At 48.9% G+C, this 23,996-nt stretch overlaps 1 protein-coding gene across 4 annotated transcripts in view; it reads right to left on the bottom strand.

Annotated features, from left to right (window-relative positions):
- LOC135537245 (patatin-like phospholipase domain-containing protein 6) overlaps nt 1–23,996 on the bottom strand; it is a 38,878-nt gene that overhangs the window by 5,953 nt on the left and 8,929 nt on the right. Inside the window, exons 5-31 of one of the 4 annotated variants that reach the window (XM_064963429.1) lie at nt 21,865–21,947; nt 21,657–21,748; nt 21,371–21,511; nt 20,969–21,128; nt 20,435–20,515; nt 19,247–19,375; nt 19,068–19,148; nt 18,547–18,754; nt 18,178–18,278; nt 17,769–17,948; nt 17,171–17,248; nt 12,873–13,078; nt 12,109–12,240; nt 11,754–11,877; nt 11,332–11,521; nt 11,063–11,212; nt 10,761–10,824; nt 10,501–10,669; nt 10,041–10,223; nt 9,318–9,436; nt 8,814–8,970; nt 8,434–8,550; nt 8,129–8,198; nt 4,608–4,724; nt 2,313–2,429; nt 326–474; nt 96–248 (exon numbers count right to left, since the gene is read on the bottom strand). In XM_064963429.1, coding sequence (XP_064819501.1) covers nt 96–248; nt 326–474; nt 2,313–2,429; nt 4,608–4,724; nt 8,129–8,198; nt 8,434–8,550; nt 8,814–8,970; nt 9,318–9,436; nt 10,041–10,223; nt 10,501–10,669; nt 10,761–10,824; nt 11,063–11,212; nt 11,332–11,521; nt 11,754–11,877; nt 12,109–12,240; nt 12,873–13,078; nt 17,171–17,248; nt 17,769–17,948; nt 18,178–18,278; nt 18,547–18,754; nt 19,068–19,148; nt 19,247–19,375; nt 20,435–20,515; nt 20,969–21,128; nt 21,371–21,511; nt 21,657–21,748; nt 21,865–21,947 — 3,551 coding nt within the window. Of the gene's footprint in view, nt 1–95; nt 249–325; nt 475–2,312; nt 4,725–8,128; nt 8,199–8,433; nt 8,551–8,813; nt 8,971–9,317; nt 9,437–10,040; nt 10,224–10,500; nt 10,670–10,760; nt 10,825–11,062; nt 11,213–11,331; nt 11,522–11,753; nt 11,878–12,108; nt 12,241–12,872; nt 13,079–17,170; nt 17,249–17,768; nt 17,949–18,177; nt 18,279–18,546; nt 18,755–19,067; nt 19,149–19,246; nt 19,376–20,434; nt 20,516–20,968; nt 21,129–21,370; nt 21,512–21,656; nt 21,749–21,864; nt 21,948–23,996 lie in introns of those variants that run through there. The other 3 variants (XM_064963434.1, XM_064963431.1, XM_064963440.1) reach the window with 3 other exon arrangements.

Here is a 23,996-nt window from a genome sequence, read left to right as displayed (position 1 = left end):
GAAGTGATCATGAATGTAAATACACTTTGAACATATCCCAGAGCCGGCATAAGGAGACCGAGAGAGAGGCGTTGAGAAGGAATTGTGTAACTCACGTAGATCTCGTCAAACTTGCCGAAGTCCATTGTCTTGAAGCGGTCGATGGGTGGTCTGATGTACTCGCAGTAGGCACTCTTCTTCACCACTTCCAGCTGACGTACACACGACACATAGGCCAACCTGGACTGGATCTCTGCCATGTCTGGAACCTGGGTGGGTATAGACGATAGTGTGTAGGAGTGTGTGCGCGTCGGTATGTGGGGGTCATCTGCGTTGATCATCATACCTTCACTTTCTCTGCCCAGGGGTTGATTCGTTTCCACAGCAACCACCAGCCCGACAGGCTGTCGCCATAGTTACAGAGGTCCGTCTCGTCCTGGCTACCTACGTCGATGGCGATGACAGTCTTGGCGCCCATGTTCCTCGCGATGTCCGCTGTTGGACGTCGCGTTGTGACACACACACAAACACGGACGTACACGAGCCGGCAGCAGGGACAATAAGGAAAACCCAGTCTGGGGTTCATTCCTAATAGGAACCTTGTCCTTCATATACTTTACCATATTCAAACTCACTCCACCAGAAACAGACATCCCAATTGGCTGGATTATCGCTCACTGGATAATCACATCAACACTTCATTTAATTTACAGTTTTATACAGTGCATCTACTCATGTTCTGATGGTCCCAATGTTTGGTGAATTCTTATCTCCATGTTTTGTTCACTCCTGCATGGTTGATAGTGCAGCCTTGATGTGTGTTTATGGTGCGAGTCCCAGAGAGGGTTTGAGACCAAGTAACCCTGTGAAGGGTGCAGGTCTCACCAGTCCACTCCACAGTGTTGACCCAATGTGTTTAGCCTAGCGGTTTAGAGTGTTAGTCCAGTAACAAAGGTCGCTGGTTCGAATCCCCGAAGCCAGAGAAAAATCAGTCGATGTGCCCTTGAGCAAGGCACCTAATTTCTCCTGTAAGTTGCGTCTGTTAATTATTAAATGACAAATGTAAAAATGAACCAAGCCTAATTTTGAAGAGCTTAAATGTATATCATTAGCGTTAGTTCTACGGGTACTAGCTATCTAAACCCACTGTGAACACTAGATGGTGGCTATGGCATTGCGCCTCCTCTGCCTATTAGAATGTGAGACAAGTCATTGCTTTACCTCGACAGACACTGGGTCCAACTCTGTGGGTGTGTCCACCCAAAACATCAAATAATCACACGTATCGTAAACCTCGAAGCCACCCGACCATGTTGCACAAACCGCAAGGAGATTCCACATCTAAACGAATCACCCAAAATAGAGAAGGATGATGTTCAACTTCATCAGGTTTGTGAAACATGGTTTTGTGAGTCACATTTTTTCCCCTGCACGCTACAATGACAACTTCCAGAGGAGATAAGAGCAGCATAGCAGAAGAGACACATTTGAGTAGTATGCAGAAGAAAAAAAAATGGTTTCAAGTTATCTTCTTTTCCAGTAGGAATGCAACAGGCAATCCATACATCCATTTGGAATTACTCCCAGGTTGGTAACAGCCTAATGAATACCAGTTTGTTGAGGGGCCTAATACTGCGTGTCGTCTTCATACTGGAAGGGAATGTACTGTCAGAGCCGACTGGTGTCTTGTACGTCACTGATTAGTTTTATGGAATTGAGAAATCTAACTGTATATCGTTTTAAAGCTCACAACTCTATCAACACCCAAATAATCTGAGGGACACGGTATGTCCCATACCTTTAGATGTTCTCAGCCAGTAAGACACCAGGAAGCATTACTGACAGACACATAGCATTCTGAAACTCTGTTGATTTAGTGCGGATTTAAAAAGCTTGTGGATACTGGACAATGGGATACTTTGTACCGCCAGTGTCCACCATCACGAACACACTTGACGCTCTGTGTTGTATTTTCTCCCATCTGATAGGTAAAGATCGATCCTGAGCTGAAAACGTTACGGACCAATTTCAAATACACTACGGGATCCATTTACATATGTTTTCCCTCTCAGTCAATTGCCTCCATGGCTATATTTTGAGCAAATTAAATTGAACATTTCGACAATGGAAATTATTTGAACGCTCATTCCCACTGCTCAGATGGTAGAAAATGCAACTGAATTCTGTCAAACTGTCATCGCCACCATCGTCAATGGTAGCCCCTACTTACCCATGGACGATCCCCCCCCCCCCTCAACTAAAGTAACTCTGAAAATGTCCTACTACCCCCTCCCTCCTTCCTATTCTCCTCCTCATCATCATCATCTACTTGCCTGGCAGGTTGTTGATGTAGCCCCCGTCCATAAGCAAGTTGCCATCTTTGGGGTCGCAGAGGGGCGGCAGGTACCCTGAGAGGGTCATGCTCGCCCTCACATAGCGCCACAGTGACCCTGTGAGCCACACCCAGGGTGGAGGGGGGGGGGGATAACATCTCAATAATGTTGGCGTAACTTCAGGTTGGTCATGCGTTTTGGCAGCAGACCACAGCCCCAAACCAAAGGGTGCCATCCCAATTGGTTAACCCAGAGGTGGATAACCGCCAAAGGGTTAGCCACGGGATGTGAATGTGGTGCTGCCCAACCTCTCAAATTGCTTCTGCATCCCCTGAACCACCTTACCATGCACAGAGACCTGTGTGTGTCAGGTCTAGGCACAGGGTACAGGGGGTAAGGGTGCAGCCACAGAGTATCAAGGGTTGGTTCGATCTCCAGACTCTGTCCCCAACCACAACCGTATGCTCCCTGTGAAAGGTTAATTAGGCCAAAGTGAAGCTTTTTCTTTTATAACCATTTACAAAAAATAGTGTATATTTTACAGTACTTGGTAAAAACATACAAAAATCACCAAAAATACAGGTATGAGGAACCTTTTAAACCTCGCCTTCAGTTCCCTGACTCCTCAACTAGACACAAGGAGCACAGGGGGTTGGTAGTCTGGTCACAGCATTTGGAGATCTCTCAGACACTAGTGAACATGTTAGGGGCAACCAGCCAGCCCTGCCCAGAGCAGTGGTCCTGTAATACCACTCCGGACCAAGAGAGGGCAGAGGGAGGCTGGGCGCTGCATGGATTGGAAGGAGAAGGAGCACCAGAGGAAGAGAAGGATGCTGCTGTGTGTGTGGGTGGAGTTTGAAGGGGACATAGGAGACTGAAGAATTTCAATGTGGAATCATTGAACTGAACTGTTCTGGACTTAGAAGTACTAACAAAACGCACAGTCACCATTTTCAGCCCACTTTTAATTTGAGGCTTCAATCAAGCCTTTCACTGACAAGAGTGATATAACTGTATGCTCGTCTATGGGCATTGGTAGGATCCAGAACACTTTTGGCATCTCGCTAGAAAAGGCTAAAGGGAAACGGGTAGCATCAGCAACACTGTCATCAATATATATGTAAAGAGTAAATATATAGATGCATACAGTACACGGACACATGCACATACATGGACAGGGGGAGGTGTAGCTGCTGGGGGGGGGGGGTACAAGTGGTTGACTTAAGCCATTCATAAGCACTGCTCAGTATGACGACATGGGATCAAGCGATGGACGAACGGGCAGACAAATGGACAGAGAAAAAAACGACTACAGACCACAATTAAAAAAACAAACATGAAATAGCCTATATGGTGACCTTCTCTGACCTTCTCTCAACACAAAACCTTTATTTCCCGACACCATAGGATCAGCTTCAAAGCCTGAAGAGAACGCTACATGTTGTGCTCCTATAGCTAGGTCGATACGCAAAAAAGCTATAACCTATGGACCTACACTGACAAACAAGTGACTGAGGCCCAAGCTTTAGAACGTGAGAAACGACAAGCAGCAAGCTGCGTGGAAAGGCCTCAGGGAAAAGCCTGTGTAACATGCTCAGGAAAAAGCAGACAAGTAAGTGTACACTTGGTGTGTAGTATACCAGCCAAGTGCAGGAGAACTTGGGAGATGAAGTGGAGGAGCATGGAGAACCAAAAACAGGGAGGGGGCGGGGCACCAAAAGCAGGACCATCATGCACCTCTCTGTCTGACCCATGGATATGTACCTGCATGAGCAAAGCCTCACTTCCAATCTGGAGGCATGGGGAGGGGCTTACTGACACTGGGGGGGCAGGACAAAGCCATTTCAGAACTGACTTTTGTAGGAGTGTGAACTATTGAAGCCAAATTGAATAGAGAAGTATTGGTGTTAAGAATGGGTGGTTCTGGGTGTAGGGGAGTGAAATATTGCATCCCCTCCACTCACATACCGAAATATACACTGTATTAGCCTAACTTTCCTTCCAAACCATGGGTTCCCAATGTCCGACTGGTCAGGTGGGGTTAAGGTGAGACGGAACGTGGGAAAGAGGGAGGGGGAGGGAGTGGTCGATTGTCGGTCGTTTCAAAAGAGCTTAAGGTAGAAGTTGCCCCTAACCCCAGATCTGGGATCAGATGACATAACCCCAATCCTAACATTAACCATCAGGTGGGTGAAAATAATATGACCCTGTATCAGTGGTCAGGAGCAACTTCTACAACTCCTTTTGGGGTTAAGGGGTGAGACGGGGGTCGGGTTTTGAACTATGAACTCTGACCTGGGACATTGTTAACATAGCAGCCATCCACAAGCAGGTGGCCATCCTTGGGGTCGCAGAGGGGAGGTAAATAGGGGGTGTAGGAGGCACTCGCTCTAACATAGCGCCACAGCGAGCCTGTCAGAATGGAAGATGGAGAGGGGACATCAAACATGGAGAGAGAGGCAGAGCCAGGGAGAGAGAGGCAGAGCCAGGGAGAGAGAGTCAGAGCCAGGGAGAGAGAGTCAGAGCCAGGGAGAGAGAGACTAGGAATGAGAAAGGAGAGAGAGACTAGGAATGAGAAAGGAGAGAGAGACTAGGAATGAGAAAGGAGAGAGAGACTAGGAATGAGAAAGGAGACAGAGACTAGGAATGAGAAAGGAGAGAGAGACTAGGAATGAGAAAGGAGAGATTAGGGTTCCAAATTGTCAGAAACTTTCCCAAAGTTCCCATATTTGTTGATTCTGGGAATCCTCCAACTGGGATTTTTGAAAAACCTGAGAACTTTGGAAAGTCTCTGTAAATGTTGTAAACCTAGGAGCAAGACCGAGCTAGAGATAGACAGATGTTTATATCGAGAGAGAGAGAGAGAGAGAGAGAGAGAGAGGGGGGGACAGAAAAGAGCAGGAGATAAAAAGGGGAAAAACATGTCCAGAGCTCTGGACGTATACAATCTGAAAACGTAAACGACCTGAAATTGTATCGGACGTACACAATTAAAACCCTCAGTGAACATGGTCAGGTAACATAACGCAACGTTTCTAGAACTAACAACAAAACAGAGGCCAGTTCTAGAACTAAAAGAGATTGCACAGACAGGACTGTAGTTCGTTTTTAAAATACAGATAGAAAATAACTAAATAGCGTTACAGCATTAATATTACAGTGAATTTCAAACTAATAGCTAAGTGGTGTTGTCCATTTACTCTCCTAAACCACTCAAAGGAACCATGTATTAGTTCCAAAACCTCATTGGAAAATGGAGACCTGCATACACTGAGTGCACAAGACATTAAGAAAACCTGCTCTTTCCATGACATAGACTGACCAGGTGACAGCTACGATCCCTTATTGATGTCACTTGTTAAATCCAATTCAAATCAGTGTAGATGAAGGGGAGGAGACGGGTTAAAGAAGGAATTTCAAGCCTTGAGACACAGATTGTATACATGTGCCATTCAGAGTGTGAACGGGCAAGACAACAAAAAATGGAAGTGCCTTTGAACGGGGTCTGGTAGTAGGTGCCAGGCGCACCGGTTCCTGTCAAGAACTGCAACGCTTCTGGGTTTCACGCTCCAGTTTCCCGTGTGAAATCGAGAATTGTCCGCCACTCAAAAAGGACATTCAGCCAACTTGACACAACTGTGGGAAGCATTGAAGTCAACATGGGCCAGCGTCCCTGTGGAACGGTTCTAACACCTCGTAGATTCCACGCCCCGACGGATTGAGGCTGTTCTAAAAGGCAAAAAAGGGGTGTAGCGTAACATTAAGAAGGTGTTCCTAATGTTTTGTACACAGTGTATTTCCAATCTTTCCCAGGCTATCAACAGCCACGGTCGTCCTGTTTGGTGTTTAGTTTAGAGTGTTAGAATTATTATTAGCTTGGTCAGACAGTAGCCAGGAACAAACAAGATTACTACAAAATGCAGCAACATTCTCAGAGAGAGTGATAGAGGGAGGAGGCCAGTGAAAGAGAGAAGTAAGAGTTAGAAAAAGATCAAAAAGGAAGATGGAGAAAGATCCATCTCCAAGCCGGGGAGAGTTAGCTAGCGCACACGACGCAGGATCGAGAAACTGGATGGCTCTGACCGTACTCTAAAAGCTGCCATCTTGAAATTAAGCTACAGGTCAAGCGTAACATTAAAAATTAAGACTAAATGATGCCAAATTTACACAGCGTCAAAGAGACTAACGTTGATTGGTTGGCTTATGGGAACATGGGGTGTTGCATAAACCAACTCGTAAAGTCCTTTTGCGTTACAAATGCGCCAACGGTACAACTTCCTGTTGAAAAACCCTGAGGTTGGTGTTAAAACTGGCCACTTTCTCAGAGCTGCAGAAAAGCACATTGGGAGAAACTACGGGAAGCGAGGGAGGGATGGAGGGAGAGGCGTTAGGGTGCGGAGGGGTAAAGCAAGGGAAGAGTGTTCTGGATCCTACTTGTTGACACGGACAGGGGTGGAAGGATCAGCGACTAGCAACACTACACTATGCCTATAGTACACTAGCCTGGTCCCAGATCTGCTTGTGCCATCTACCCAACCATAACCATACGAGTTGGCAAGATGGCAAAACAGATCTGGGACCAGGCTAATAGTAAGCCAAAACAACAGATGGTGAAAGTGTCCCCATATAAGCAAAGGGAAGTCATTAGGGAAGTCACTGTGGCATGGTTTTGTTTGGTGTTGTTTTAAAGACATGTTTTAAACATGAAAACAGATGTCCGAAAGGTAGGAAGAATAACCTGAGAAAGAGAGCAATAGAGATGAGCAGTGAGAGTGTACTAGGCTGTGTCAACAGGAAGTGACATCACACTAGGGAGGAGATAGGTAAATAGAGAGAGCATCGTAAAGCTTTGCTCTCGCCGTTAGTAAACATGCCAAGTGCAGACAAGCATTGAAGATATAACTGGAGGACCCCACAACCTTGACACCCCAAATCCAGGAGGATTCATTTGCCCATGTGGCCAGAAATCAGTACATAAATAACGTGAACTAATATACATGACTTTTTATAAATATCTATGCTCTTACAAACTAGTGGACATTACCGGTGATAACAAAAGGCACGCAACATGTACCAACACTGGATTTGGGGGTAGGCTTCCTTCCATAAGCCAAAGGTTGTGGCCTTTGACCCCAAGAGGTCAGCATGGGTCATACTCCCAGCCTCTAGGACTATTCTAGCTACAGTTAGTGGTAGTGCATTTCTCACTCAGTCAGTCATCCCATACATAAACAATCCATCTATTAAGTGTGAGTCAATGGATGAACATAACAAACAAGCAGGGAAAAGAGGACTTTCAGTGTACCAATTGTATGACCCCCCTATTAATATTATACAGCCGAAAGGCATGCAGAATCTAACCAATTTATCTCAAACAACAGAGCGAGCTTAAGGTGAAGGCACTAACTGTAAGTCACTCTGGATGAGAGCAAAATGACCCAAATGTAGGATTTCAATCTCATAACGCATACTCCAAATTAGCCAGCTGTTACCGGCAAATGCCGAATGACATTAGAAATGCATGATCAGGTCAATCCCACGGTAGATTGAGCGTATCAGCGTGAGTGGATTGAGTTAAATAGCGTTACATATGGAGTATATATCTAAATAAACTACATATCTAACTTGTGTGTGTGTTTATCTGACTGCATGAGAGTTATCCTAACAGCTATATCCAATTTCTACTCAAAATCCCGCAGAACTAGGACAATTACTTCAGTAGTGTTTTCAAGGCAACTTCAAAAATCTAGTCGTCCATTTCTAAACAGCGATAGAGCAGAGGGGGAGGGGCCAGCGGTTAGCTGCCTGTCACTCACCGTCTTGGTGCACACGCATGGCGGACGCCGTGATGTCAGTAGTCACGTTGAAGTAGGGCAACCACAGGTCCTGATGGTTACATAGACCACACATTCCATATGAATTGGGACAAGGAACGTTCAGACGGATATATATTACGTAGAACAAATATGCCTCTCCAAAATGTGGAGCAGGTATCAACGGCTGCTCTATTCAAGACATTTCTATCTGCAACTGTTCACAAGGTTTGCCTACTGAACGTGGGCCCAGTTTCCTTCACAGACAGACATCTCCAGTAGCACTGACAGACAGTGTGACCTCTCACCTCAGCCTGCTTGTCCTGGAACACTTTGGAGATGCTGGTGTTGAAGGCGGCGCCGGTGAACATTGAGGTGATGGGATAGGTCAGGTCAAGGATGGTTTTGAATACGGAGTTCATCGCCTGTAGGGAGGGAGGGAAGGAGGGAGAGACAAAAAGTTTAATATTGAGCGTGTCTGAGATCAGTCGGACCGCACAGAATCACAGATCACTACGCGTCCCACATGACCACTCATTATGTGGTCATGACGAGTGATCCTGTGTCTCGCCATGCTCAAACTGATCCCCTCTAATATTCTACATGTCACCTGACAAAGGAACGTGTCAAACGGTCAGATACAGGAACGAGAGAAGTGCATGATGGTATAGCGGTGGGAGGATCAGACCTTGGACCACTCGCGGGCTCTCTGCTTGGTGCGCACCGCACTCCTCTCCTCGGCGTACAGCGCCCCGATGAACGACCCGATGGACGTCCCGCCCACGATGTCGATGGGAATCCCTGCCTCCTCCATGGCCTTGATCACGCCCACGTGGGAGCAGCCTCTGCAAGGGTGACAGAGACAACAACCAATCAGAGAGGAAGAAAGTCACTGTCTGTTTGAGGACCAAAGAGACCAACTTTGCCTGGATTTCTTCCACTCCTTTCATTCATTTGAAAAGATCTGAAAGAACAAGACTAATTCGATACTACAGATACACTGAAGGACATTAAGGTTACAAGAAATCTTGATAATAATCAACAGAAGACAGGACTTCTCACGCAAAGAGCTGTGGTCCCATGACTGTCATTGAAAACATGCATTTGATGATGTAGATAGTGTGGAGTAAAGAATGTACTACTTGATCATCTACAAAAGAGAGGTGTTCCTATAAAAACCAAGTCCACTGACCTGGCTCCTCCTCCTCCCAGCACCACAGCGATGCTGTTCCCAGTCAGTACCCGGGCCAGCCGAGAGAAATCGCTGTGTCTGTCCGCTGTCTTCTCAAACACCTTCTCATACACCTCCCTCTGCACAAACACAGACAAAGTCGAATTCAGATGATAATCAGAGCAATTTATAGGCTTCCATGCGCTTGAAACCAGAGCTTGTTCAACTATTCAGACTTGGGCCTGGTTAGTGACAGTTGCTATCCACCGAAGCGCTGTAATTGGTTGGTAAGCTTGTCAATGGATCATTTCCCCAAGACGACCTGGGCTGGGTTTCCCAAAGCCTTTGTAGCTAAAGCACTATGTTATTTCTCATGAAAACCAAAACTCATGTTACTTGTAGAACAGCAAAGTGCTTCATTTTGAGCCGTCACGCCGTGCAGGATAAAACAAAAACATATATATATAGATTGGATTAAGAGGACATGCTCAACAGGCTATTTAAGTATATATAAAACATTTTCTTGCAGCCTAGCCTCCTCTCTTACCACATCGTCAGAGCTCTCTTTACAACTGTCCTCATCCTCCATTTAATGGAGGAACACAACCAGATGTGGGCAAAGGTCGGTGTGTAACGAATGAATAAACGAATTGAAAGAAAAGACAAAACAAACGAAAGTTAGGAAGAGAGAAAGTTTTTAAAAAGAAAGGAAAGAAATCATGGCATCTCCCCAGGGAGTCGCACCAGTTTTGAGGGGCTGCGTCGTGAGAAGACCCGGCGGGGGCAGCGGAGGTGGAGGTGTCCAGAGCACCAGCTCCTCATGTTGAGCCACTCTACGGTCCTGGAGGGCCCCGAGCCATCCTCTTTATGGAGCAGCACCAGCTGTTTCAGGGCCCTCACCGCGGTGTTCTCCAACATCTGCTCTAACTAGAGGAGAGAGAGAGAGAGAGAGAGAGAGAGAGGCATGAATGAGATGCAGTCAAAACTAGACTGCTTTTAAAAAAGAATCTCTACAAATAAGCTTAAATATGAGGTTAATGTATAATTTCACAACTAAAGTTTTAAATTGAACAAACAAATGTAACTAGGCAGCTTGTAAGTAGAGTAGCTTCAAAAGTCAACCAATCCTCCAAACACTAGCAACCCATCCTCCAATTGAGCCCCACCCAAATCAACCTCCAGCTCTTCACCCCGTCCCTCCTACCTGTCCCAGTGCAGGTTCCTGTTCCCCCAGGCCCACGATGAGGATGCAGTCAGCCTGTCTGATGCAGCGCTGGGTCCAGGGAGTCATACTGCTGTCTGTCTGGTACAGAACTATCCTGTTGATGTCCTCCTGCTGGGCCAGCCAGCCAGACAGACGGTACTCGTGGATACTGTTGTGGGGGGGGGGAACGAGAGTTTAGAACAACCAACTGGTATAGATACTGCAGAGGGAGAGAGGAAGAAGAGAGGATAAAAACAGACCTATCCAGAGCGGAGGCCCCCAGTCGCTCTCTGATGATGTCACTGGTCAGCAGCAGGGCAGGTCCTACACATCAAGGACAAATAGAAATAGGTTTAATATTTCAGAGAGAACACTTGATGGATATAAAATAGGATATCATGGTCGCTCAATGTGGCAATTTAGTTGACAGAACAACTTTATTGTCCACAGAATCTAGTCACATTAGGCAGATGTTTCATATTAGCCAATAGTGATTACAAGACGTTCAAGTCATAGTCAGGTTTGATCGACAGTTGCTATGCTAGTCTCTAGAGGTGTGTACCTATGGCGCTGAGGGCGTGGCTGAGCTCCAGGTTGAAGGCGTTGATTGGCACCTCGTCACAGATGGGCAGTACGGCTACAGTGGACAGGTTACTGGCCGGGTTGGTGACGTCAGGGCTGGACGCTACGCTGGACCGGCCGAGGGCAGAACCTGGGGGGGGGTAGAAACGGAGAGAGAAGTACATGGCTTTATCTAGAGGACAAAGAGGGAAAGTGTGTGTATGCATACAGTACATGCCTGTGTGTACACACACACACACACACACACACCTGAGAATGGTCCGCGGGCCTGTTGCAGGTTCCCCAGGATCTTCTGTCCCAGCAGGTGGATCAACCTGGTGACCACCTGTGGGTACCTCCTCTTGATGTTGTTGAGCGTTCCCTCTGGGAGCTTGACCAGCTCTGTGTCTCTGACTGCGTGGACCGTGGTGGCTCTGGGCTGTCGGGTCAGAGCCTCAACCTGGGAAAAACAAGAGGAGATCGTAAGAGCTCCAAAACCATGGGATTTAAAAAGGTATAGAGTCCCCAATGATCTATTACGACCCAAATATACACTACAAACACATAGGTCTAATATAAATAAATTAGGTTTACTTTATTCTGAATATTAGCTTTATAAGCTAATATAGCAACAACATATTCTGCCTTTACATGAAAGACCAGAACGATGAGAGCTGTAGAAATGGGCTCACCACTCCTATGAGGTCTCCTCGACCGTACTCTCCTACCAGCTCCTTCTTCCCATTAGCTTTACGTATAACAGAACGCAAACGTCCGTTCAGAACTATGTAGGTGCAGTCCGACTGGTCTTCCTGCCTGGTGATAGGACGAGAGGAGGTGGAGGACAGTCAGTTCAGATCAGACCCCCCCCCCACCCCCCAAAAAAAGAGTAATTTGGTTTCAGGACAGTGTACATTTGAACGTGTCAAAGAAAAATATATTGTCAGTCAGAAAAAGTTTGCCTGCTTGTAAATAAGAACAAACTCACTAACACAGATTCTGGTCAAAATTAAAAATACAGTCATTAGAGAAGATTTGTCCAGATACCTATAGAGGGCTCTGCCGGCCTCCACAGCCATCCAGTCTATGGCGAAGTCCATCTGTCTGACGAAGGGGGACATGCGGATGGCTACGGTGTGGGCTGCACTCAGAACCACACTGGGCTGTTCCCTCATGATCCTAAAGACAGGGGGCAGCACAGAGCACACCAGATCAGGAAAAACACACAGGCAGTATCTTAGGGGAGGCAGTCACTAAGGCAGTCGCTTAAATATCACTGTAACTGATAAATAAAGCTAGGTTTAGGGGGAAGTGTTACCCACTTCCATCCTTTCTACCACAACCAGATAGATAGTAATAACCAGCATCTTATCAGCAGTAAGACAGTTGTGACATAGAATGAGAAATGCATGTTTGGAACTGAAGCCAACCTACATATAACAGATGGTTTAATATTCAACAGTCAGTGACAGCTGGTATGTTTCATGTAATCAGTCAACAAACTGCAAACCTCTAATTCTAAACCCAAGTTAGGCTTAAACTAAAATGGTCCAGCTTAATGCCCAGAATGAACGATACCCCTGTCACACAGAAGGGTTTAGCCCAAGGGTAGGAAACCCTGTTCCTGGAGGGCCACGGGTACAGCGGGATGTTGTTCCAACTAGGCACCACACCTGACCAACTGAGCTAATTGAGCAGTTCATCACCTAAATTCAAAAAAGCTGGTCTTCCTGGTCGGTTAAATCAAAAACAGGAAGTGCCTGCGGCCCCCCTTTAGTCTCTTTCTAGTCTGGTCTCTACTAGACACCCACTCGTAGAAGTCAGACTTGGAGATCTTGAGGAAGGTGCAGTCTCTGTTGGCCTTGATGGTGAAGATGAGGGGTTCTCCAGTCAACACGGCCAGCTGGCCCACCATCTCACCCGGCTGGGTGACAAACAGACACACCGCATCCTGCTTGTCGATCATTCGCTGGTACACGTGGAGACAGCCGGACAGGATAAAGTGGAGACTCACATCCTGAGAGTAGAAGAGGGAGTTCAGATTTCACAGCTCATGTTTTGGTGTGTTTAGAGGGGGGAAGGAGCTGGGGAGGAGATTAGAGGAGGGGGGAAGGAGCTGGGGAGGAGATTAGAGGAGGGGGGAAGGAGCTGGGGAGGAGAATAGAGGAGGGGGGGAAGGAGCTGGGGAGGAGAAGGAGCTGGGGAGGAGATTAGAGGAGAGGGGAAGGAGCTGGGGAGGAGGAGAGGAGGGGGGGAAGGAGCTGGGGAGGAGAAGGAGCTGGGGAGGAGATTAGAGGGGGGGAAGGAGCTGGGGAGGAGAAGGAGCTGGGGAGGAGGGGAGGAGAAGGAGCTGGGGAGGAGATTAGAGGGAGGGGGAAGGAGCTGGGGAGGAGGAAGGAGCTGGGGAGGAGAAGGAGCTGGGGAGGAGATTAGAGGAGAGGGGAAGGAGCTGGGGAGGAGAAGGAGCTGGGGAGGAGATTAGAGGAGGGGGAAGGAGCTGGGGAGGAGGAGCTGGGGAGGAGATTAGAGGAGAGGGGGAAGGAGCTGGGGAGGAGAAGGAGCTGGGGAGGAGGAGGAGGGGGAAGGAGCTGGGGAGGAGAATAGAGGAGGGGGAAGGAGCTGGGGAGGAGAATAGAGGGGGGAGGGGGGAAGGAGCTGGGGAGGAGGAGGAGGGGGAAGGAGCTGGGGAGGAGATTAGGAGGAGGGGGAAGGAGCTGGGGAGGAGAATAGAGGAGGAGGGGGAAGGAGCTGGGGAGGAGAATAGAGGGAGGGGGGGGAAGGAGCTGGGGAGGAGAATAGGAGGAGGGGGGAGGGGGAAGGAGCTGGGGAGGAGAAGGAGCTGGGGAGGAGATTAGAGGGAGGGGGAAGGAGCTGGGGAGGGAAGGAGCTGGGGAGGGGGGGGGGGAAGGAGCTGGGGAGGAGAAGGAGGGGGGGGAAGGAGCTGGGGAGGAGAAGGAGCTGGGGAGGAGATTAGAGGAGGGGGAAGGAGCTGGGGAGGAGAATAGAGGAGGGGGGAAGGAGCTGGGGAGGAGAAGGAGCTGGGGAGGAGATTAGAGGAGAGGGGAAGGAAGGAGCTGGGGAGGAGATTAGAGGAGAGGGGGAAGGAGCTGGGGGGAGGAGAGGAGGGGGAAGGAGCTGGGGAGGAGAGCTGGGGAGGAGATTAGAGGAGGGGGAAGGAGCTGGGGAGGAGAAGGAGCTGGGGAGGAGATTAGAGGGGGGGAAGGAGCTGGGGAGGAGAATAGAGGAGAGGGGAAGGAGCTGGGGAGGAGAGGAGCTGGGGAGAGGAGGAGGGGGAAGGAGCTGGGGAGGAGAAGGAGCTGGGGGAGGAGGAGAGGGGAAGGAGCTGGGGAGGAGGAGGAGGGGGAAGGAGCTGGGGAGGAGAAGGAGCTGGGGAGGAGATAGAGGAGGGGGAAGGAGCTGGGGAGAGAAGGAGGGGAAGGAGCTGGGGAGGAGAAGGAGCTGGGGAGGAGATTGGGGAGGAGCTGGGGGGGAAGGAGCTGGGGAGGAGAAGGAGCTGGGGAGGGGAGGGGAAGAAGGGGGAAGGAGCTGGGGAGGAGGGAGCTGGGGAGGAGAGGGGGAAGGAGCTGGGGAGGAGAAGGAGCTGGGGAGGAGATTAGAGGAGGGGGAAGGAGCTGGGGAGGGGGAGGAGATTAGAGGAGGGGGAAGGAGCTGGGGAGGAGAAGGAGCTGGGGAGGAGATTGGGGAGGGGGAAGGAGCTGGGGAGGAGATTAGAGGAGGGGGAAGGAGCTGGGGAGGAAGGAGCTGGGGAGGAGATTAGAGGAGAGGGGAAGGAGCTGGGGAGGAGAAGGAGCTGGGGAGGAGATTAGAGGAGGGGGGAAGGAGCTGGGGAGGAGAAGGAGCTGGGGAGGAGATTAGAGGAGAGGAGGAGCTGGGGGGGAAGGAGCTGGGGAGGAGGGAGGAGCTGGGGAGGAGAAGGAGCTGGGGAGGAGATTAGAGGAGAGGGGGAAGGAGCTGGGGAGGAGAAGGAGCTGGGGAGGAGATTAGAGGAGGGGGAAGGAGCTGGGGAGGAGAAGGAGCTGGGGAGGAGATTAGAGGGAGGGGAAGGAGCTGGGGAGGAGAAGGAGCTGGGGAGGAGATTAGGAGGAGAGCTGGGGGAAGGAGCTGGGGAGGGGAGGAGGGGAAGGAGCTGGGGGGGAAGGAGCTGGGGAGGAGATTAGAGGGAGGGGGAAGGAGCTGGGGAGGAGAAAGAGGGGGGGGAAGGAGCTGGGGAGGAGAAGGAGCTGGGGAGGAGATTAGAGGAGGGGGAAGGAGCTGGGGAGGAGAAGGAGCTGGGGAGGAGGGAGGAGGAGCTGGGGGGAAGGAGCTGGGGAGGAGGAAGGAGCTGGGGAGGAGATTAGAAGGAGCTGGGGGGGAAGGAGCTGGGGAGGAGGAGGAGGGGGAAGGAGCTGGGGAGGAGAATTAGAGGAGGGGGAAGGAGCTGGGGAGGAGAAGGAGCTGGGGAGGAGATTAGAGGGGAAGGAGCTGGGGAGGGAAGGAGCTGGGGAGGAGGGAGGAGCTGGGGGGGGAAGGAGCTGGGGAGGAGATTAGAGGAGGGGGAAGGAGCTGGGGAGGAGAAGGAGCTGGGGAGGAGATTAGAGGAGAGGGGAAGGAGCTGGGGAGGAGAAGGAGCTGGGGAGGAGATTGGGGAGGAGATTAGAGGAGGGGGAAGGAGCTGGGGAGGAGAATAGAGGAGATTAGGGGAAGGAGCTGGGGAGGAGAAGGAGCTAGAGGAGAGGGGGGAGGAGAAGAGAGGGGGGGGAAGGAGCTGGGGAGGAGAAGGAGCTGGGGAGGAGATTAGAGGGGGGGAAGGAGCTGGGGAGGAGAAGGAGCTGGGGAGGAGATTAGAGGAGAGGGGAAGGAGCTGGGGAGGAGAAGGAGCTGGGGAGGAGATTAGAGGAGGGGGGAAGGAGCTGGGGAGGAGAAGGAGCTGGGGAGGAGAAGGAGCTGGGGAGGAGGGGAGGGGGAAGGAGCTGGGGAGGGAAGGAGCTGGGGAGAGATTAGAGGAGAGGGGGAAGGAGGAGCTGGGGGAGGAGGAGGAGAAGGAGCTGGGGAGGAGAAGGAGCTGGGGAGGAGATTAGAGGAGGGGGAAGGAGCTGGGGGGAGGAGAAGGAGCTGGGGAGGAGATTAGAGGAGGGGGAAGGAGCTGGGGAGGAGAAGGAGCTGGGGAGGAGATTAGAGGAGGGGGAAGGAGCTGGGGAGGAGAATGGGGAGGAGAATAGAGGAGGGGGAAGGAGCTGGGGAGGAGAGAGGAGCTGGGGAGCTGGGGAGGAGAATAGAGGAGGGGGGAAGGAGCTGGGGAGGAGAAGGAGCTGGGGAGGAGATTAGAGGAGGGGGGAAGGAGCTGGGGAGGAGAATAGAGGAGGGGGAAGGAGCTGGGGAGGAGAAGGAGCTGGGGAGGAGATTAGAGGAGGGGGGAAGGAGCTGGGGAGGAGAAGGAGCTGGGGAGGAGATTAGAGGAGGGGGAAGGAGCTGGGGAGGAGAAGGAGCTGGGGAGGAGATTAGAGGAGGGGGAAGGAGCTGGGGAGGAGAAGGAGCTGGGGAGGAGATAGAGGAGGGGGAAGGAGCTAGAGGAGGGGGAAGGAGCTGGGGAGCTGGGGAGAATTAGAGGGGGAAGGAGCTGGGGAGGAGGGGAGCTGGGGAGGAGATTAGAGGAGGGGGGAAGGAGCTGGGGAGGAGAATAGAGGAGGGGGGAAGGAGCTGGGGAGGAGAATAGAGGAGGGGGAAGGAGAGTAGAGGAGGGGGAAGGAGCTGGGGAGGAGAATAGAGGAGGGGGAAGGAGCTGGGGAGGAGAATAGAGGAGGGGGGAAGGAGAGTAGAGGAGGGGGGGAGGAGAGAATAAAGTATATGGGAAAGAGGGACTTGGACGGGGAAAGATGTCAAGGAAAACATTAAGGGATGATAGGTTTTCGATATTGCAGAATGGGTGATTAAACAGTCAGGTTGGTATGTATTGTCGTGAGATATAAACAACTTTGACTTTGCAGCTGGCCCATCTAGCGGAAATAGCTCAGTTCTGCATGGCAAGATTCATGACAATAAACGTCAACCTGCATTAAAACAAACAGAGGAGAGGAAAGACACCTTCCCTCTCTCCAAGCCTCAGTAGTACCTGGTCTCCTTGTCTAGCCAGCACGGTTCCTGCCTTGGCGTGGTGCAGAGTCACTCTCCCATTCAGCAGAGCAGGGTCCTGGCAGAAGAAGGAAAAAGAACAGAACGAGAGAAAGAAAGAGTGAGAGCGTTTGAGGGAGGGAATGAGGAAAGACTCTTGGTGGTGAAACAACATCTGGATTCCCTTTTTGCTCCCCTGGGCTGCAAATCAAGAGGGTTGGCAAAGATACGGAAGGAGACAGAACTTTCAATATCGTACATTTCAGATGCTCGGCGCCAACCATAACAGTAGATTGTGAAATGGAACTGTAAGAAGCTTAGATAAAGAGTCAGAGGGAGAAAGTGCTGGGTGATGTCCAGTAAGGAGACATGTTTTGAAATGGGGAGGTACTACTTGAAATTGTCCAATAAGAACACTTGGGTTTTGCGTTTCAAAATGTCTCATCTAGACATGGTACATTATCCCAAAGGACAAAGTAACTTGGTGACAGTTTAACACAATAATCAGATAAATAACACATGATTACATTGATACTAGTCATGGTTGCATAGATAGTACATGGTCAGTCGAAGGTTACTAAGTAGTAGTTAGTACTAACCTCTATCCTCATGAGTTTGAGGAGCTCCTTCAGCGCCTCCTCAAACAGGGCAGGGCTGGGGCGACCGGGGACAGGTCCTGGTCCTGGTGAGAACTGATTGTCCGGACCCCCGTCCTCCTCAGGGTACAGGTACACCCCCGAAGGCACCTCGTCTACGGTCACCCTCCTCTCCCGCTGATCCTGGGAAAGAAACAGAAAACATGGAGGGACATGAATGTCAATTACTGTACCCTTTGCCTGGTCTACTAGGAAGTGCAGAACTGTGATGTACAAAGATAAGAGTTAGTGGTCTACGTTGAAGTGCAAATGTGCATTTTTGATTTGATTGCAAATGTAAAAACATGTTCTATACACATGTCACTAATATCCAACTGTGTGTGTGTGAGCGCATGCATGCGTGTATGCTAACCCGTGTATAGGTGGGTGGCGTGTTGCCGTCCTCAGCGGAAACTGAAATCCGTCCTCTCTCGTAGGCCATGTCGAAATCCGACCGCAGATTCTTCTGCATGCCTGTGTGTAGACACCACACACACACACACACACACACACGTGTAAATGCCACAGTCAACAGTCTGAGAAGCAACAGAGCTAAGTTACATACTAGGAACATAAAGTGCACTAATGTCAAATGAGGTCCCTAACATGCAGTAAAAACTGGACTGAAGCCACAGAGCTAAAGTTACAGACTAAGAATGTCGATGTTACCATACGGACAGAGAGAAAAGAACGGAAGAGGACAGAGAGAGGGATCGAGAGACCGACAGAAAGAGTTAGTCACCAGCGATGTCGACAGGCATGGAGATGGTCCTGCTGAGGGTTGGTGGAACTGTGGCTCCATCCTTCCCAGGATCTGGTGCGTCCTTCACGGCGGCCTCGCGGTCCTCCACGGGCACGGTCAGGCTCCCGAAACGCTTGCCGTGGCGCTGGGGGCTGGTGCGAGGCACGGGGTGGGGGGACAGGGGCAGCAGGCGCAGGAGCTGCATTTCCTATAGGAAGGGGAGGACAGGGGCATGGGGGGGAGAGAGGTTAGGGTCAATGAAGGCAGGCTAGCGTTGAATTAGCATCGTTATAATTACCAGGTCAGCATTGGAAAGTGACTAGCGGTAGCGTCAGCGTTGAATGACTTAATCGTAATGAAAACAGCATGTCTGATGTAGCTTCAGCTAACGAAGTAGCATTCCTGGTAGATGAAGTAACAAACAGAATGTCCATGTGTGGGTGTGTGTTTGAGAATCTGGGTGGTATGATGAACCGTGGCGCTGTGTGTGTGTGTGTGTGTGTAAGGGGAGCTTGACGCACGTGGCTAAAGAGCTCGTTGGTGAGCCCTAGGTAGTTGTGCAGCGCCAAAACTGTTACTCTTTGGAGACGAACCATGATGATCTGCATGAGAAGACAGAGGGAGGAAAAGGTCACGTGAACACTAAGAGAAAACACACATCCACACCTAGTGACAAACACACACACACACTACAGCTTACCTGGACAACCCGCACCAGGCTCTCAGGGTACTTCTCGAAGATGGAGAGGAAGGCCTCGACAGGTAGACGCAGTACGGTGGACACCTCAGCCGCCCGCGCCGACACCGTCCTGTACGGCTTCTGGTGTCCCTGAAACACACACACACACACTCTTAGAATATACTGTACTAACTCAATATTAGTGACTTTACAGACATTTTGGAGACTTGAGACATTTTACAAGTTCCTATTTTTAACAGTAAAGGGAGGGGAAGTTTGTGTTGGGAGTGGTTTTCACATGCTAGCTAGGTGTACCTGAAACAAACACAATGACAAGGCTCTTTCATCACTCTCCTATTTATTTAACTAGGCAAGTCAGTTAAGAGCACACTTTTATTTTACAATGACGGCCTACTTGGGCCAAACTCACCCCTAACCCGGACGACGCAGGGCCAAATTGTGCACTGCCCTATGGGACTCCCGATCACGGCCGGTTGTGATACTACAGACCCAGGTTCGATCCCGGGTTGTAACACCTCGAGCACTGCGATGCACTTTCTTAGACCGCTAAGCCAATCGGGAGACCATATAGCAGTCAATGAAAAATGAAAGCAGCCGTTTTGCTACAGTGACTTGGGTGAAGCCTTTTTAAAATGTCCCTGTGACCCACGCACTAACAAAGAACTGAACTACTTAACAAAATGTTTATAGTCTCAAACCAAGAAGAGAAAACTAGCAGAACACACCAGCAGAAACCATTGCTTTAGAGACATTTTCCATTTCTAAGCCATAAAGCAAGGGCTTATGGATGTTTGTGTCAGTAAGTTTTCCCAGGACTAAATATAGGAGTTACATTCTAGCTACCAACTCCTCTTGACTGTAAAGGGTCGTGTGTTTAATAGCTCATTGTATACTTATTGGAAGTTTAAAAAATCCCACCAAAAGTCAAAGCTGACTTAAGCCACACATAGTGCTTCATGATATAACATTAAATTGCGAAATCATCATGATTTTGATAGGATTCAACTTAGCCTCAGCTTTGGAGGCTATGATTCAACACTAGATTGCCCTGACTTGTTCCTTGACTAAGTTCAAATGTCTGACTGAAACGTGAAAGGGAAAGACAAAGGGGTGACTCAAACAAGAAACGACACGCGTTTGGTGATTTAGGGAGTGTGGAATGTGGGACAGGAAGTGGGCGTGTCTTACGGTGATGACGTCCAGGATGCTGAGGAGGCTGTGGACACTGTCTCCGGGGTACACCTCCTTCACCACACCGTCCTTGCCGTCCTAAAAACACACAGGGGTAAAACAGAGTATGTCATAACAAATTAACATAGACAAAAGACACGTACATTTTTGTGTTTAAAAAAAAAAACACAGAAAAACAGGCAAACTGTACAATTGACAGATATCTTGAAAACATTCTGTTCATGTTAAGTCATTCCAATCTTTGCCCAAATGCAAGTTTATCGTGGTCATAACTTTCTAAATTCCGAGAACATTCCATTTTTGCCTTTTCCTCCACATTGGGATAATCTGAGTCAATAAATAATGATTAACACCTATTAGATAATGTCCTACTAGAGAGTTAATTGTTAGAGAACTGTAGACCCCTTATAAAGTCCCTATTTACTCGTTAGCATGGGTGAGGCTCATTTGCACAGAAGGCAAAAAAACAAGAAAATGTAAATGTCTGTCTGTCTGCCCCCCCCCCCAATACACACACACACTCTCTCGCACCATTCCAGTAAGGCACAGTTCTAGTTTTCCGTCCTGCACCACGTAGATGCTGCTGTCAGGCTGGCCCGGTCTGAAGACGTACTCTCCCTGTTGAAACTGCAGGAACACCATGTGTTTACACAGCTCCAGGAACAGAGGCTTCTCAAAGTGGCCCAGCACACTGCGGGGGGGGGTCGGGGGTAGAGATGGAGAGATTACTACAGACATACATCACCTTGCATCATAAATAACTACTCAATATTATTTGTAGAGCAGTCAGTCACAATCTACCCATGATACATGGCGGATTAGATACTTTCAAACACACACGTCTCCTCCGTATAGATAAGGACTCCACAGCATCTTAACACACACAGAGTACACTCTACACACACACAGAAACTCGGAGAAGTCCCTACGTACCGGACGTTCTTGAGCATGTAGAGCACCTCGGAGGGCAGGTGGGAGTTGGCCACGTCAAACTCTGTAAGGTCGGCCTCCAGCACTGAGGGAGGAGGCTCCTTAGCTACCAGGGTGGGCACCTCCTTCTTAAAACGCAGAATCCTGGAGGGAAGAGAGGGGGAGGGATGGAGAGAAGGATGGGAAAGCAGGAGGATAAATGTATAACAGACTATTGTTCTCTACTCTGTAGTCACCAAGTAAGTCATGGATATCAGTAGAGTAGACAGGGCAAACCGTGTTCACACACTTTTTGGCAATGTTGAGCATTTTCTGCTTCTTTTTGAGTCGTGGGCGCGAGGAGGAGGCTGTGCCCACCAGGGAAGAGGTGGACTGGGACACCTGTGAGAGCAAGAGGTCAAAGGGCAACTATGGCAAAAAGACGCATTGTCGAACAAAAAAGGGTACCATTTTACTTTGTTAGAATCCCCAAAACGCATCCCACCACTGCCACTAACCTTGCGCATGATCTTTCGCCCATAGAACATGACCTTGTCCCTCTTGCGGAATCGATACTTGGGGGCCTCCTGGGCTTGCAGGTCTGTGAGAAGTTAAAACACACATATGGAGATACTAGAGCACGGACACAAACAGTAAGTCAATGTGAGCAAGATAAAGTACTCGTATGAACATTTTAAGACGCTATACAATGCTGTAATGTAAGCTAAAACCATATATTCACTAGCAAAACTGAAATTAACTAAACATAAATATAAAGTTATTGGGCTGACCCCATTTAGTTGACTGGACGATTGTTTGGTAAACAGGCTGTTGGTCGACCAAGATTTTTTAGTTGAGCAGTTGCAAATGGATTTTAAAAAGATTCCATGGCACACGAGACACCGGCCTGATTGGCGCCTGTCTCAGTGGACTAATCCAACGAGGAGGCAGAGGGGATGCCACGGTCCGAGGAGGCAGAGGGGATGCCACGGTCCGAGGAGGCAGAGGGGATGCCACGGTCCGAGGAGGCAGAGGGGATGCCACGGTCCGAGGAGGCAGAGGGGATGCCACGGTCCGAGGAGGCAGAGGGGATGCCACGGTCCGAGGAGGCAGAGGGGATGTGGCTAAAATGCATGTCTCTCTCCAGAATGGGCTCTTTCCCACCATTTCGTATACATTCATTGTTTCATAAATTAATTGTGTGAATTCTTTGCCCTTTGATTTTAAGTGTCTATCAATTCCACATTACAGACATCACCAGTAGTAACCAACATTTACCGTTAAGTCCCAATCTACAATGTCTGTTTGTTTATGGTAATTTCTGTTAAAATATTATTATTAGGTCTACAGTCGTTGACCGTTCTCATTGTCGGAGTGGACACGTTGTTTACAGTACTCACAGCCTATGCTACACTTGTGAGAAAAAAGTTGGTTCATTTCATTCCATTTACAAATTGTCAATTTATTAATTGTCTTTTGTTTGGAACACACCTGTCAATGTTGAGTAAGGACGTGCACCTGATTACGCATATAGAAGTAGGCCTAGGCTCCCTGGCCTGCGTGCGCACTAATGGTGGCCTATAAAATGTGCCCATTTGGGGATGTCTGATAGTATTTCTGATTGTCTTAACTCACTCACCATAAGCTGTTTTGCTTCTCAAAGAAATGCTTTCTTCACCTCAAAGAGAAGGTTAACAAAAGTGTGAGAATGACAATAGTTTGTCAATGCATTTGAAAAATATTTCCAGCTCTCTCCCTTTCGATAACCACTCAGCATGAAAGGGAAACATCTAATGCTCTGATCCAGTGGAAATGTCATAAAATACCTGGATTAATTCTTATCCCTTGCACAAATAGCCTACAGCTGTGTCTGTCTCGAGATCACTGGAGGAGGAAACTGAGGGCCCAGAGTATTTTATCCAATGTTACAAGTTTGCTAGCAGAAGCTTCTGCAGGACACAGTTGATAAATTGTTTCAAGTTCATTGCAGACAGGCCATGCATTGCCAACGTAATTGATAGGATACTTATATTTTTAAAAATCAGGATATTTTCTACCTGCAGGCTGCAATGTTTTTATTTGCTGGCTTTATGTAGGCAATTTGTACATAATTGGCAATGGCAATAGTCGCTTTTAGATTTGTATCATTTTCATTTAGATTTCAATATCATTTAGATTAACCACATGACAATGACTTTGAAATACAAAGATTATTATAAATTAAATGAAACTGTTTCACGAAAATGTGCATACAAAAATCATAACTGCCACGCAGAGCGGTAGAAATGTTAAGATAAATTGGTACTCCAAATGGAAAAGGTTGCCGACCCCTGGTGTTGCCTATTAACGGCAACTTCAGGAGCTTAATGGCAGAATCTGCGAAGGTAAGCGGGAGGGTCAGGAAATTATTTAGGCTATCTTGATCCCTGGCTTCCTCAAGGGTCATGTGTCTTAACTATTTAAACCAAACAGTGTGCTTAAAGTATCAGACAAGTTCAGTACATATAGTTGATTTTATTCAAACCTAGTGTATAGACACACACCCTACATGACTAAAAGTATGTGAACACCTGCTCGTCGAACATCTCATTCCAAAATCATGGGCATTAATATGGAGTTGGTCCCCCCCTTTTCTGCTATAACAGCCTCC

Source organism: Oncorhynchus masou, chromosome 5 (assembly GCF_036934945.1).
Source record: "Oncorhynchus masou masou isolate Uvic2021 chromosome 5, UVic_Omas_1.1, whole genome shotgun sequence".
NCBI lineage: Eukaryota > Metazoa > Chordata > Actinopteri > Salmoniformes > Salmonidae > Oncorhynchus > Oncorhynchus masou.
This window is presented reverse-complemented; position numbering and strand designations above follow the sequence as displayed.